The 12,693-nt window shown below is 41.1% G+C and overlaps 1 protein-coding gene across 11 annotated transcripts in view; it reads right to left on the bottom strand.

The window, feature by feature from the left end:
• Positions 1–12,693, bottom strand: part of KIF1B (kinesin family member 1B) — a 149,929-nt gene that overhangs the window by 51,043 nt on the left and 86,193 nt on the right. The window contains exon 21 of one of the 11 annotated variants that reach the window (XM_035715816.2): positions 9,792–11,493. The exons of the other annotated variants lie outside the window; for them this stretch is intronic. Within the exon in view, the coding sequence (XP_035571709.1) occupies positions 10,009–11,493 (1,485 nt within the window). The 3' untranslated portion in view covers positions 9,792–10,008. Of the gene's footprint in view, positions 1–9,791; positions 11,494–12,693 lie in introns of those variants that run through there. 11 annotated transcript variants of the gene reach the window in all.

Here is a 12,693-nt window from a genome sequence, read left to right as displayed (position 1 = left end):
CTAGCCCTCCTCTTCCTCAAACCAAGCTATAAATGAGCTTCCAATAAGGACATTTTATATGTCATCAGAAAACTCTAAGTATTGGATTTTCCTACAACAAATGGATAAAGAGATTTAAATACTACTGTTCTGTTGATTTCATGGCAGAAACTAGGATAATTATGGGAAGTACACCAAATAATAATATATTTATCAATAGCCTTTTGTGTTTATAAGAAGTCTCAACTGGTGGGGATCCCTGGGTGGCTCAGCAGTTTAACGCCTGCCTTTGGCCCAGGGAATGATCCTGGAGTCCTGGGATCGAGTCCCGCGTCGGGCTCCCGGCATGGAGCCTGCTTTTCCCTCTGCCTGTGTCTCTGCCTCTCTCTCTATGTCTATCATGAATAAATAAATAAAATCTTAAAAAAAAAAAGTCTCAAAGGTTAGATATATCTCCGTATTTATAAAGGTACTGGGTGTTCCCTCTTCTAGGATGTTCTCTCTGTCCTGCCCATCCTTGTTTTTAAGCTTACTTTGTGCCAGGAACTGTTCTTAATGTTTTGTATGGATTATGAATCTTCTCGGGCTGCATGGGTGGCTCCCTCAGTTAAGCATCTACCTTCGCCTCAGGTCATGATCCCAGCACCTGCGCTGGACTCCCTGCTCAGCAGGGGGTCTGCTTCTCCCTCTCCCACTCCCTACTCTCATGCTCTCTCTTGTGCTCTCTCATATAAATAAGTAAAATCTTTTAAAAAAAATTATCTGAATCTCCCCAATAACCCTGTGCAAATGGTACTATTGTTAGCCTCAGAAGAAAAAGGCTTAAAGAAATTAAGTAATTTTATAAAAATCAGAGTTGGTAAGTAAGCATGGATATGGGATTTGAACTCAGGCAACTGGACTCCAGGGCATGCTCTTTTAATCACTATCACTCCTACCACATGCAGATGCTAGAAGCATAGTGGTCAATGAGACAAAAGTCTCACTGGAGAGGGAAAGAGTGATGATCAATAGTAAACAAATACAAGACACCCCATAATTTTAGTAGTAATAAGTGCTATGGAGGAAAATAAAGGTTGGTAGGTATCAGGGCTGACAGGGAGGAGAGAGGAACAAGAGGAACTTTCAGATCAGGTGCTCAGGGAAGGTCTGTCTATAGAGAGGATCTTTAATTAGAGATGTAAGCAGGCATGTTAAGGTCTCTGGGGGGAGTGGTGGCAATGGTGGTAATACCAACCAAAGTAGAACTAAAGCAAGTACAATGGTTCTGAGAGGGAAAGGAGTCTGGTGTTTGTTTAAAGATTTTATTTATTTATTCATGAGAGACAGAGAGAGAGAGAGAGAGAGAGAGAGAGAGGCAGAGGGAGAAGCAGGTGCCATGCAGGGAGCCCGACGTGGGACTCGATCCCAGGTCTCCAGGATCACACCCTGGGCTGAAGGCAGCGCTAAACCGCTGAGCCACCCAGGCTGCCTGAGGCTGGTGTGTTTTAAGGAAAAGCAAGAAAACCTGCGTGCGTGGAGTAAGGATCAAGAAGGCTCAGAAACATAGTTGCGAAGGAGGCAGACAGGGACTGGGTTATGGATGACCTTTTGGGACATGGTAAGGACTGTGGATTTCATTCTAAGGGAAGCCATCAGGCAGTTTAGAGCTGGGAAGTAATATGGGTCTAATACATGTTTTAAAAACATCACTCTCTTGGGCAGCCCAGGTGGCTCAGCGGTTCAGCGCTGCCTTCAGCCCAGGGCCTGATCCTGGGGACCCGGGATTGAGTCCCACGTCGGGCTCCCTGCATGGAGCCTGCTTCTCCCTCTGCCTATGTCTCTGCCTCTCTCTGTGCGTGTCTCATGAATAAATAAATTAAATATTTTTTTAAATTTTAAAATAAATAAAAACATTACTCTCCATGGAGGAAAGCTTGAGGACAGCAGTCATGATACTGTCATAGCAGTGCTGAGGGAGATGGTGGTAGGTGGCCCAGGGTGCCAGGAAAGGTGGTGAACAGAGAATGGAGCTGGGGTATGCTTCACAGGTAGAAGAAATACAACATACTGATGATGTGGTCACAGGATGTGAGAAAAAAGAGGGCAATTGTGGATGGCTCTTGGAGTTTTGGCCTGAGCTAGCTGCCAGTCAGCTATAAGGTTATCAGGTCATAGTTGTGTATTGGCGTCTTGAGGTCAGGGCAGAGGACTAAGAAAACATCACCAGGTTTGTCACTGTGGAGATCTTTGGTGACTCTGAGAAGAGGGACTTCACTGTGGTGATATGGAACATGAGTCTGACTAGAGTGAGTTCAAGCAAGAATGGGGAAAAGAAACAACGGATAAACAAGAAGAAATAATAGCGGTGGACAAGTGGGAAACATACAGCAAACTCTTTAAGAAGCATTTCTATAAAAAGCAACAGAGAAATGGAACAGTGGCTCTCAGGCAACATAGGAGTGCTTTCCAAGTAGTAAAACAAAGCCATGCTTGAATGGAGGTGTTCAAGAAAAGGGTAAATGTATGGTGAGTTCTTGAGAAGGGGATAGAAGATGGAATGCTGGGAAAATGACAGGGCTAAGGTAGAAGGAGGCCAGTCCATCCACCACCAGGAGGAAAAGATGCATGATGGATGCACAAACTACAAGTGGGCAGAAAAGGAGGTCTTCTTAGGATCACTTCTTTATCTCAGTGTAGCAAAATGGAGGTCATCAGCTGAGAGCAAGGAAAGGGCATCTTTCATTCCGAGTCTCCCAATTGTAAACTTTCAGAGTACTTTGCATTTCTCCCTCATAGCATTTATCACAAATATACCCTAGAACTACTGGTGTGACTGCTGGGCTAATGGCTATCTTATCCACAACTGTGAACTTCCTAAGGCTGGGTATCTGCCATTCACCATGGAATCACTACCATCTGGTGCTTATCTGTCTTCTAGATCAGTATATAGTCATGCAGTAAGCTACTAGTGGAAGTTCTCAAAAGTTCCTATCTTTTATTTATTTTATTTTTTTAAAAATTTTTATTTATTTATGATAGTCATACAGAGAGAGAGAGAGGCAGAGACATAGGCAGAGGGAGAAGCAGGCTCCATGCACCGGGAGCCCGACGTGAGATTCGATCCCGGGTCTCCAGGATCGCACCCTGGGCCAAAGGCAGGCACCAAACCGCTGCGCCACCCAGGGATCCCCAAGTTCCTATCTTTTAGATCAGGGTTGACAATCTATGGCCTATGCAACAAACCCAAGCCCATTTTTTATAAATAAAAATTTTTACTGACACATAGCCACACTTGTTCCTTTGTATACTGCTATTCAGCTGTCGCAGGGGAGCTGAGTAGTTGCAACAGAGACCATGGAGCCCACAGAGCCTAAAATATTTACTAACAGGTCTCGTACATGAACAGTTTGCCAACCCCTGTTCTAGATCAGTGGTTCTCAGAGGTGGGTGCTGATAATCCAGTAGCATCAGCATCATCTGGGAACGTATCAGAAATGCAAATTATGGGGCACCTGGGTGGCTCAGTCTGACTCTTGATTTCAGCTCAGGTCATGATCTAGGGGTCGTGGGATCAAGCCCCATGTTAGGCTCTGTGCTGGATGTAGAGCCTGTCTGGGATTCTCTCTTTCCCTCTTCCTCTGCCCCTGACCGCCCCCATCTCTCTCTAAAAAAAAAAAAAAAAAAAAAAAGAAGAAAAGAAAAAAAGAAATGCAAATGGTCATACCCTAGACCTCCTGAGTCAAACTTTGGAGATGGGACCAGCAGTTTGTGCTCTCATGAGCCCCCAGGGAATTCTGATGCACACCAGTTTCAGAACCATTCTTCTGATAATATGTACAAAGGGACGGTAGCGCTAACTTGACAGATAAGGCATTTATTCTAGGTGAGTTTATATTCCCATGGAAGAACCAAACAAGCACAAAAACAATTACAGGCTGTCATTATTAAACCTGGGAGAGCTGGCTTGGGGAGGGCTGGGGCAGCAGAAGTACATGTGAACACAGGTCCGGAAGAGGAGTTACACATGATGCGGATTCCGGCACTGAGGAAGTGCAAAAGCCCAAAGGTGGGGACAAACTTGGCATGTTCAAGGAACAAAAAGTCTGAAGTGCTTGCAGTATGGGAATGTTAAGAGATGAAGTCAGAGAAGCAGGCAAGCAGCCAGAACATGGAAAGCTCTGTAGGCTACAGTAAGAAGGGTTAGAGTTTAAAGCACAACAGAAAGCCACCAGAGTCCACTCCTACAATCTGATTTTTGCTTTTACAGGATGATGCCGGTTGCTATGTGGACAGTGGCTTAGGGTCCAAGACAGAAGTGAAGAGACAAGGTAGGAAGAGCACTCTCAGAAAGATGACAATGCCACACTGGAGCATCTCCGAGGTGACATTTAAGGTCAAATCAATGTCACCAATCCGGGATTTCTGGTTAGATCTGTTTATGACATTAGAGACTTGGCTCCTTTTGCTAATACTGCCTTCCTTTTGTAGTGGCAGATTATAATTATCAAGCAATAGCCGGAAACGAGCTATCCACGTCCCAGTTCTTGTCAACACTGTACCCTGCTCCCCACCTGCAGCACCATGACTTCTCCCTCCAGGGATCCTACAACACCTGTTCTTAGATCTGAGTGGCTCCTATTTCTTCCCAGGCCCCCCCAGTGCCGTCTTGGTCTCATTTACTTTCCAACCATGATCCAACTGCGCGCATTCATCACCCTTCGGGCTGTACACACAGGGTTTATCCCACTCACAAACGAATTTGTTGATTGTATCTCAATCAGAGTCTCCCTCTCTCCTTTGTCCCTGGCTTTGGGTGGAAAGCATTCTCATTTAGTCCATACAGCAACTTCCCAAATGGAACACTAGGCTCTCAATTTGCCTCCTTTCAACCCAAATTTTAACCATTTCTAAAAGGTGAATCTAACCATGCAAACTCCCTGTATAAAATCATTTGGTAGCTTCCCATCACACTCAGGATAAAATCCCAACTCCTTAGCATGCCATGATGTGGCCTCTGTTTCCCCTGTGCTCCTCATCTATTACCTCTCCCTGATACATAGCTGCTGTTCTGACCACCTCAAGTTACTAGCAGTTCCCTGGACCTGACGTGATTCCTCTCTCACTCTGCCATTCTTTACTTGGATAAATTCCCAGTTGTACTCTGGGGCTCTGCTCTTGGCTCAAGGCCTCTTCCTTCAAACACCTTACCCCACTCTCCCCTTGTGTGCACAACGATCACTGCACACTTCATACTGCACTGGAATTGTCATCTGTGTCACCCTAGAAATGGTCAGATCTTGGCAACAAGTACCCTGAGTGACAGGGTATGAGACCTGAAGCAGACCCATCCAAGTATAATATTTTTCTCAAGTTCCAAATTTCATATCATAAACTCACAAGAGGAAAAAAAAAGACTCGTAGATTTTGTATTCTAATCCATAATACATGATTGTGTCATTTTTCAATATAAAAAATGTCATTTCCAAATGATCAATGAGACTGACGGCCCACTCTAGAAAACTCTTCTGCTTTATCCTGTGTCACCTCTAGCACACCACTAATAATCTGGGTGGAGAAAAGCAGAGATTAAGGGGGAAAAGAGAGGCTAAACAGAGTTACTGAAAGCTTTGTAGAAATTCAGTTTCTAGCCATATGAAAGGCATTTTTAAAACTTTCAGATTATATGATAAAAAGATTGAAAACACAGTTAAGGTAAACTCAACTTATACTAGACAAAATTTTATTTAAATAAAACATGGCATAAAATAGTAAAGATCCCATTTAAAATAGAATTTTGATAAACAGAAAAGGGAACAGAAACCAAGAGCTTTAAATGAATCAAGTTTATGCAGAAATACATTTTAAAAAGATGTGATTTGCAACCATCTTCTGATGAAAAAGGATTAAATAAAAAAGTCAGGACCAGACTTAACACCACCCTGCTTCACTTTTCCTTCTTCCCAAATCAGAGAGAAATCACACTCTTAAAAGATGGTTTCAGCTTTTATTGAATAAGGACTTTACTTTTTTAACATAACAAACTAACTCCCTTTCTGAAAAGGTAGATCTTACACTCAAAGACAATCTTCAAGCACTTTATTTTAGAAATTAGGGGAGAAATCCATAGTTCATTAACAAGAAGATTAACAACTTCTTTTTACAGTAATGATGGCAGGAAACCAATACATTTCACAACCTAGAGTGGTTCAAACTAAGTATCTAGAGCAGATTTTGAAATCTTGGAAAGATGACATACACTGGATGATTATGAAAACTGCTCAAAACGCAGACTCTGGCTCTAACACAGTTCAGGATAAATGTTGGTCTGCACTGCACCTGAGAAGGTGTCTTCACTACAGCACACCAGAACATGTCAGCTTCCCCTCCTCCCAGGCTTTTGAACAAATCATCAAGGCAAGTCTACAATTGACCAGTCAGGCACAAGGGGTATAGCAGCTAACCAGAGGAAATCTACGTAACTTCCTGCAGTCTGACAGCCTTTACTGCAGACATCGGTGTGGCAAACTCTGTGCTGTGTTGTGTTTATTTTCAGCATCAACCTGTACCTAAAGCACAAGAGGTCACTTCATGTCAGTTCAATGGAATAAAAATCTCCACTCATTGCATTTCCAGTGAATGGAGAAAACAATCTGAAGTGCTAGAAAGAATTTGAGACCAAAAAAAAAAAAAAAAAAAAAAAAAAGAAAGGAAAAAGGAAAAAGGAAAAGCCCTTTGGTTTAGACTTATTAGATGAACAGGATGTCTTTAACTCTTCAGGGAATACCATTGTGGTATATAAAACTATACTAATTAGCACTCCTTCACATTTCTGTAATTTTCAGATTATATTTCAGTAGCACACCCCCCCATTTTTCTATAATAGCTATCAATACTTCAATAACATAATTAACAGTTTAATGATGACCATTTCTCTTTGGTCATGTAGTATTTAGGCTTATGGAGAGATCCTGTCAAATTTAAAAACAAAACAATGTAAGCTATACCAATAACTCACAAAAGCATGGCACTAGTAAGCTCATTTAGTAAAAAGTCAATGAAGCCATTTTATTCACCCTGTTATTTTCTAAGACAAGCATCTGCTCTGAAATACAGGAGGAGACATATGTGGCAATCAATCAAACCTTGGTTCATTTCTTTCTGGTCTGAAATTAGGGCTCCTTTAGAGATCTAAACGTTTTAGCAATACGAGGGCACCTAGATCAGCAGATGAAGCACAAACACAAACCTAATTCTTTGGAATATCAGTGTGGGTACAGTGCTTACCACAACCCACATTTGTAAATGAAAATGCTGTATTACTTTTCATTCTATAATATCACCTCATCACTCCCACTGTTTAGCAGGAAAGGGAGGCACCTGCTCATAACAAGATTAAAAGGTCACCATAAAAATGAAAATGTATAAGCCTATCCTATGTTATTTCAAGTAGGGAAATGAGAGCCCACTTTTACTACAGAGTTGAAAGCCAAGTCAATTATTACTATTATTAATACAGGTATCCCCCCCAATTCGAGACTGTGTGTTAGGCCACTTTGCTTCTATGAAAGACCTATATTAGTACCTATTTTTGCTAACTGAAAGAAATCCAAAGAGGATTTTTGTTTTTATAAAAAAACTGCATTTAGTGTGTCTGTTTGTTTTGCAGGGAGCCAGTTTAGAGGTAGGATGCGCATGCAGCTAGTGACCCCACCACGCTCTTTTCTGGGAAATACACATAGCAGCTCAGCATCCAGCTACCAGAGCTCTGAACTGTGATGTACATCTGCGCTTTATCTCGATTTATTTTGTGCATCTGTTAGCAAGATGTGTCATAAGGTATCAGAAAAGTGTAAGAAAATTTTTTTTTTTTTTGAGTCTGGGAACCCTCAAAAATTTTTTCCATATAAATTAATGGTAACGGCTTCTTCACTTTACACCATTTTCTGCTTATGAAAGGTTTCACGGAAACACTCTACCTTTGGATAGTGGGGGAAACCTGTAGTAGACAATGAATTTTTTGCAAGAAAGGAGCAATTAACATATCTAAGAATAATAAAGAACCAGGGCTTATACAAGATGCACTGAAATGACTGATCTGAAATAGCCTACTGAATTTCTCAAACCACATGGTACAGGAGATTGTCTCAATTAAGTCCAGCCATTACAAATATCATTCACCCTAATCTGCCGAATCTGTCTCATCTTCCATAAAACCTCAGCTGAAGACTAGAACCGTTTTAGCTACAAAAGCAAAAATACCCTGAAAGTTAATTGGAAGCAACTTTCTGTGTATTAAGAAAGCATTTTCTTAGAAGCAAAACAAAACAAAACCCCTATGGTTAAAAATAATGTATTCTAATAAGGCATAGAGCCCACACGCAAAGGAAAAGAAAACCATATAATCACAATCTTTAAGGCTTCCTTGAATGCTAATCACTATGTTGGTTGCAATTCCACACTGTCTGAAGACAAGTGTTGGGCAGGTGACTCCATGACTCAGGGGAGCCGTCAACGCGAGTCAGGCAGTATCACAGACATCTCTGGCTCTTCGCACTGCCTCTTTAAAAAGTTGCTGAGAAGTTCAAGAGATGAGGAAGGATGTAGAAAACTATTCTTTTCTTCCATTAATATCCGTATTTTTTAGTGGATTCTCCAGTGAGGCAAACTGAGACCACGACAAAGAAGAGTGAGGTATTGATACAATAAACGTTTATCAGGACTTCTCTCCTTGCTTCAGCATCTATCTGTGTGCATTACTACTGTTACGCAAAGAATAGTTTATTATACATCATCTCCTTTATTCTCAACCCAACCAAAGTTAATTTATTTCATGATCTCGTCATCTACTGAGAATAAATAGCACAGAGCCATACGCTGTGGCCTTCTCCCCACATCCCACCTCTTCCCTCGCCACCAATAACCTCCCTGTGAACTTATACATACTGCTCAAGGAGCCATACAAGCATTTTGTTGGCATGATTTTGGTGAATGGTTCAGAGTGTGTGTGTGTGTGTGTGCGTGCGTTTGTGTATGTGAGAAATGATATGCTAAACTTCAAAAAGCAAACTAAAAACAAATCCAGAAATGGTGCCAATTTAAAGATTTCAGTATTATGACAAATTTCATACACATACTGATACATTAAAAAACAAACAAACAAACAAACCTACGGAATCAGTTCTATGTAAAATATGGTAGAAGAAGATGGGGAAGTTCTGTGAAAGGATACAAAGCTGTGTACTATAAACTATGTCCAAAGACATATAGTTTTGGCTTATAAAAATTCCAATTGTATTTAAAGGCAGGAACAGACATGGATAAGAAATCCAAAGCTGTGTCCACATAGTCAAATGTTATTAAACTAATGTCTAACATTTATGGGGAAATAATAGACATTTAATTCTGTGTATCAAATTCCCCTCTAGAATGTCTGCAAACCAAGAGGCAGGTCTTTCTGGATATACAATCAGTTTATAGGCAGTATGAAAATATTAACAAATTTACACCAAAATAAGACCAGTCTGTGTAAATAAGTGTATTATCTAGGCACCAAGGAGGAAAGTCTCAGAAAAATAAGGGAGGTCTCAGTGTTTTGTCCAAAATTCCACGGGATCCCTGGGTGGCGCAGCGGTTTGGTGCCTGCCTTTGGCCCAGGGCGCGATCCTGGAGACCGGGATCGAATCCCACGTCAGGCTCTCGGTGCATGGAGCCTGCTTCTCCCTCTGCCTGTGTCTCTGCGCCTCTCTCTCTCTCTCTCTCTGTGACTATCATAAATAAATAAAAAAATTAAAAAAAAAAAAAAAAAAAAAAAAAAAAAAAAAAAAACAAAATTCCAGAAACTGCCCACTTATGGCATACAAACAAAAGGGAGGTGTTGAAATGTCTACCAGTGTTTTAACAATATTAAAATCAGTTAAGATTCGTAGGAACGCAACATTAAAACCATAATGTAAATACTAGGAACTCAAGGCCAAGGCTAGAACCAACTCAAATCATAAGCTAACATTGCCTGTTTCCTCCACCAAGATTTCAAGTTTGTCCAGTAATTTATACTGTGGTTTCTCGACCAGCTTTGAGATTGGGTGCCGAAAACTGGCGCCTCATCCTTGGAGGTGTCACAAACTGGCTACAGTGGTTGGGCTTGTCAGTCTGCTTCTGAAAGGAACCGGCTGCACTGCCCTCTAACTGACCTCCAGTGTTATAATTACAGTAAGACTGACGGTGCTGGTGAATATGGCGCTTTGCCTGGAAAGTCTGCAGATCAGCAGTGGGGTGACCACTGTGGGAATTTAATGATTCTGAGGAGGCAGATGCCTGGCAGCGCGTACTTTTCGGTTGACCATTATTGAGAGAATTGCTTCTCCAGCGTAACTGAGGTGGCTGTTGTTGAGTGTTAATATGCTGCTTGCTAACTTGGATGTGATCTTGACTTCGAGTGCCCTGAGAGCCCCATGGTAACTGGAGATCCTTAGAAGTTGTTCTACCCCCCTTTTCTTGGGTCTCCTCTTTATTTCCTTTCCTTCCGTCTTCATCTTTTGGGATTCGAAGCTCTATTACCTCATCTTCTGTTATGATGATATGCGTCCCAGGGCTCCAGGAGTTTCTGTGTTTAGGGTTGCTCTTAAAGGGGAAGCGGGGCTTGCGGTTCTCAGGAGGGATGAACCTATGAGGTACATTCTGCTTACGCAGCTGCTTTGCAATCTCTTGCTGTTGCAGATTCTTAAAGCGGATTTGCTCTTGCCTCATCCAGCGCAGACGTCCACGTCTAAAAGCTGGATCCCCATTCATCAGCTGGGAAACGCGCTCTTCTTTCCCAAGGTCTCCACTGTCCCCTCTGCTTCCGTCATTCTCAGACTTGCTACTGACACTAGCACCAACGGGTTCCTTTGATCTATGGTTTCCTTGGCCTTTCTGTTCTTGGGATCCAATCAGTGGCAAGACTTTCTCCATTTTGAGCATTTTGTTTCTTAAGATTTTTATTTCCTCATCTTTCATATTATTTTGCTTTTTAACTTCTTGCAAAATATCTTCCAGCTTATCGATATGAACCTTGAGGTCATCTACATCAGTTCCACCTTTACCACTGGCCATCATGTCTTCAATCTTTTCATCCCCTACACCAACAGTGTCCCAGACATCCCTGGCCACTGCCCTCCAGGAGTCCCGCTCATTGGGATCTTTCTTCCCATACATGGCACAAAGCTCTTTCATCTTAACAATGGCCAAGGCTTCAATCTCCTGCCGACTATGCCTAAAATCGTTGAGTGCAACCTCATAGCATATCTCTTTTACTGCCTGAATCTTAAGATCTGAGATGGTGACCCACTTGGAATCTTTACTCAGGCGCCTTCTTTGGGGGATTTGATACATTTTAATTGGTTCTCGTTTCTTCCCACTGCTAGGGAGGCCACATTTTTTAACAATGGTTTGCAACTTGCTGGGAGGTAGCTTTTCTCTCAGAGAAGTAATCAGTTTCCAGCTCTCTTCGCAGGACCTCTTGTCAGAATCGTCCCCGCTATCAGAATCCGCGTCCTTTGGAAAAACAAAATCAAAAAATGGCCCCGAAATAACCAAAATTAAAATGTAAAAAAGGAAAATTAAATTGAAGAAAAAACAAGCAAAAGAGCCTTAACCAAATTTAAAACCAAAACCAAAAAAAAAAATAATAATAATAATAAAATAAACTAAAAAAAAAAAAAAAAAAAAAAGATAAAACAAAAACCCCCTAAGTGGTGTGTAAGTTTATTAACACATAAGTATATACAGATCATAATATAAAGATTTGCTTTTGCTTGTTTAGTAACACAAATGTGAATTCCCACTTTCTGGCTTATGTGATGAAATCTGCAATCCCATTTCTTAGGAGGATTGACACAGTGACCTTTCCCTCTAAGGTCATGTGAAGTTATTAATAAAATGCTGCGAAATAACACCTCCACAATCCTGAGAAAATGCAATAAAATCTACGCCCCACACATGCTAAAACCCATGCAGCCATGTCCCCACATTTGCCTTGGTTATTGCTGTTGCTTCTTCCAGAAACTCTTTCCCCCATGAGTGAGCACAGATGCCATACAAGATGTGACGAGCAGGCGGATTAACAAAGGTTAGTAAGGCTGTAGGATGCCACGTTTTGTTTAGCTTTACTAAAAAGAGCAGCCCTAGAAAAAAGTTAGAAGAGGAGAAGGTAGAAAAAGAAGCAGTCAAACAGGGATGATGTTAAAAATGAATCCCTATTAGCAGATCACATGAGGTTCTTATTAACCCAAACTGTTTTTTCTAGAAGACAAGTGAGTTTTGAAACTAGTCCTTCCATGAGCATATATGGGATTTACTATTTTCTTGTCAAGCCAAATTGATGCACTACATTTGTACGATTAACGTTTGTTATCCAGAGAACAAGAAAGCATAAAAGAAAAGGATCATATAGTGAGTCTCCTTTTTTGTTTTCACACACTTAAACCAATAAACACTTCACCTCCAAAATTTTAAGAAGTTTCTGGAACATAAATTAAGCTAGGCAAATATACTCTCATTAAACATTTAAAATTCCCCAAGTAATATTCTAATAAATACAAGATATTTTCTATCTATGAAAATTCACGGCATTTCTATCTACTTGAGGAGTATCACTTTAAGTGACAACTCTTCCTATCAGCACATAAAACAGATTATATTCTGCTTATGTAAAATAGATCCACTTTAAGATGCTGTCTCTAATTCTGTCTTTCC

This window comes from Canis lupus, chromosome 5, assembly GCF_003254725.2.
Source record: "Canis lupus dingo isolate Sandy chromosome 5, ASM325472v2, whole genome shotgun sequence".
NCBI classification, from domain to species: domain Eukaryota; kingdom Metazoa; phylum Chordata; class Mammalia; order Carnivora; family Canidae; genus Canis; species Canis lupus.
Note: the sequence above shows the minus strand (reverse complement) of the source record. Positions and strands in the feature narration are given on the sequence as shown.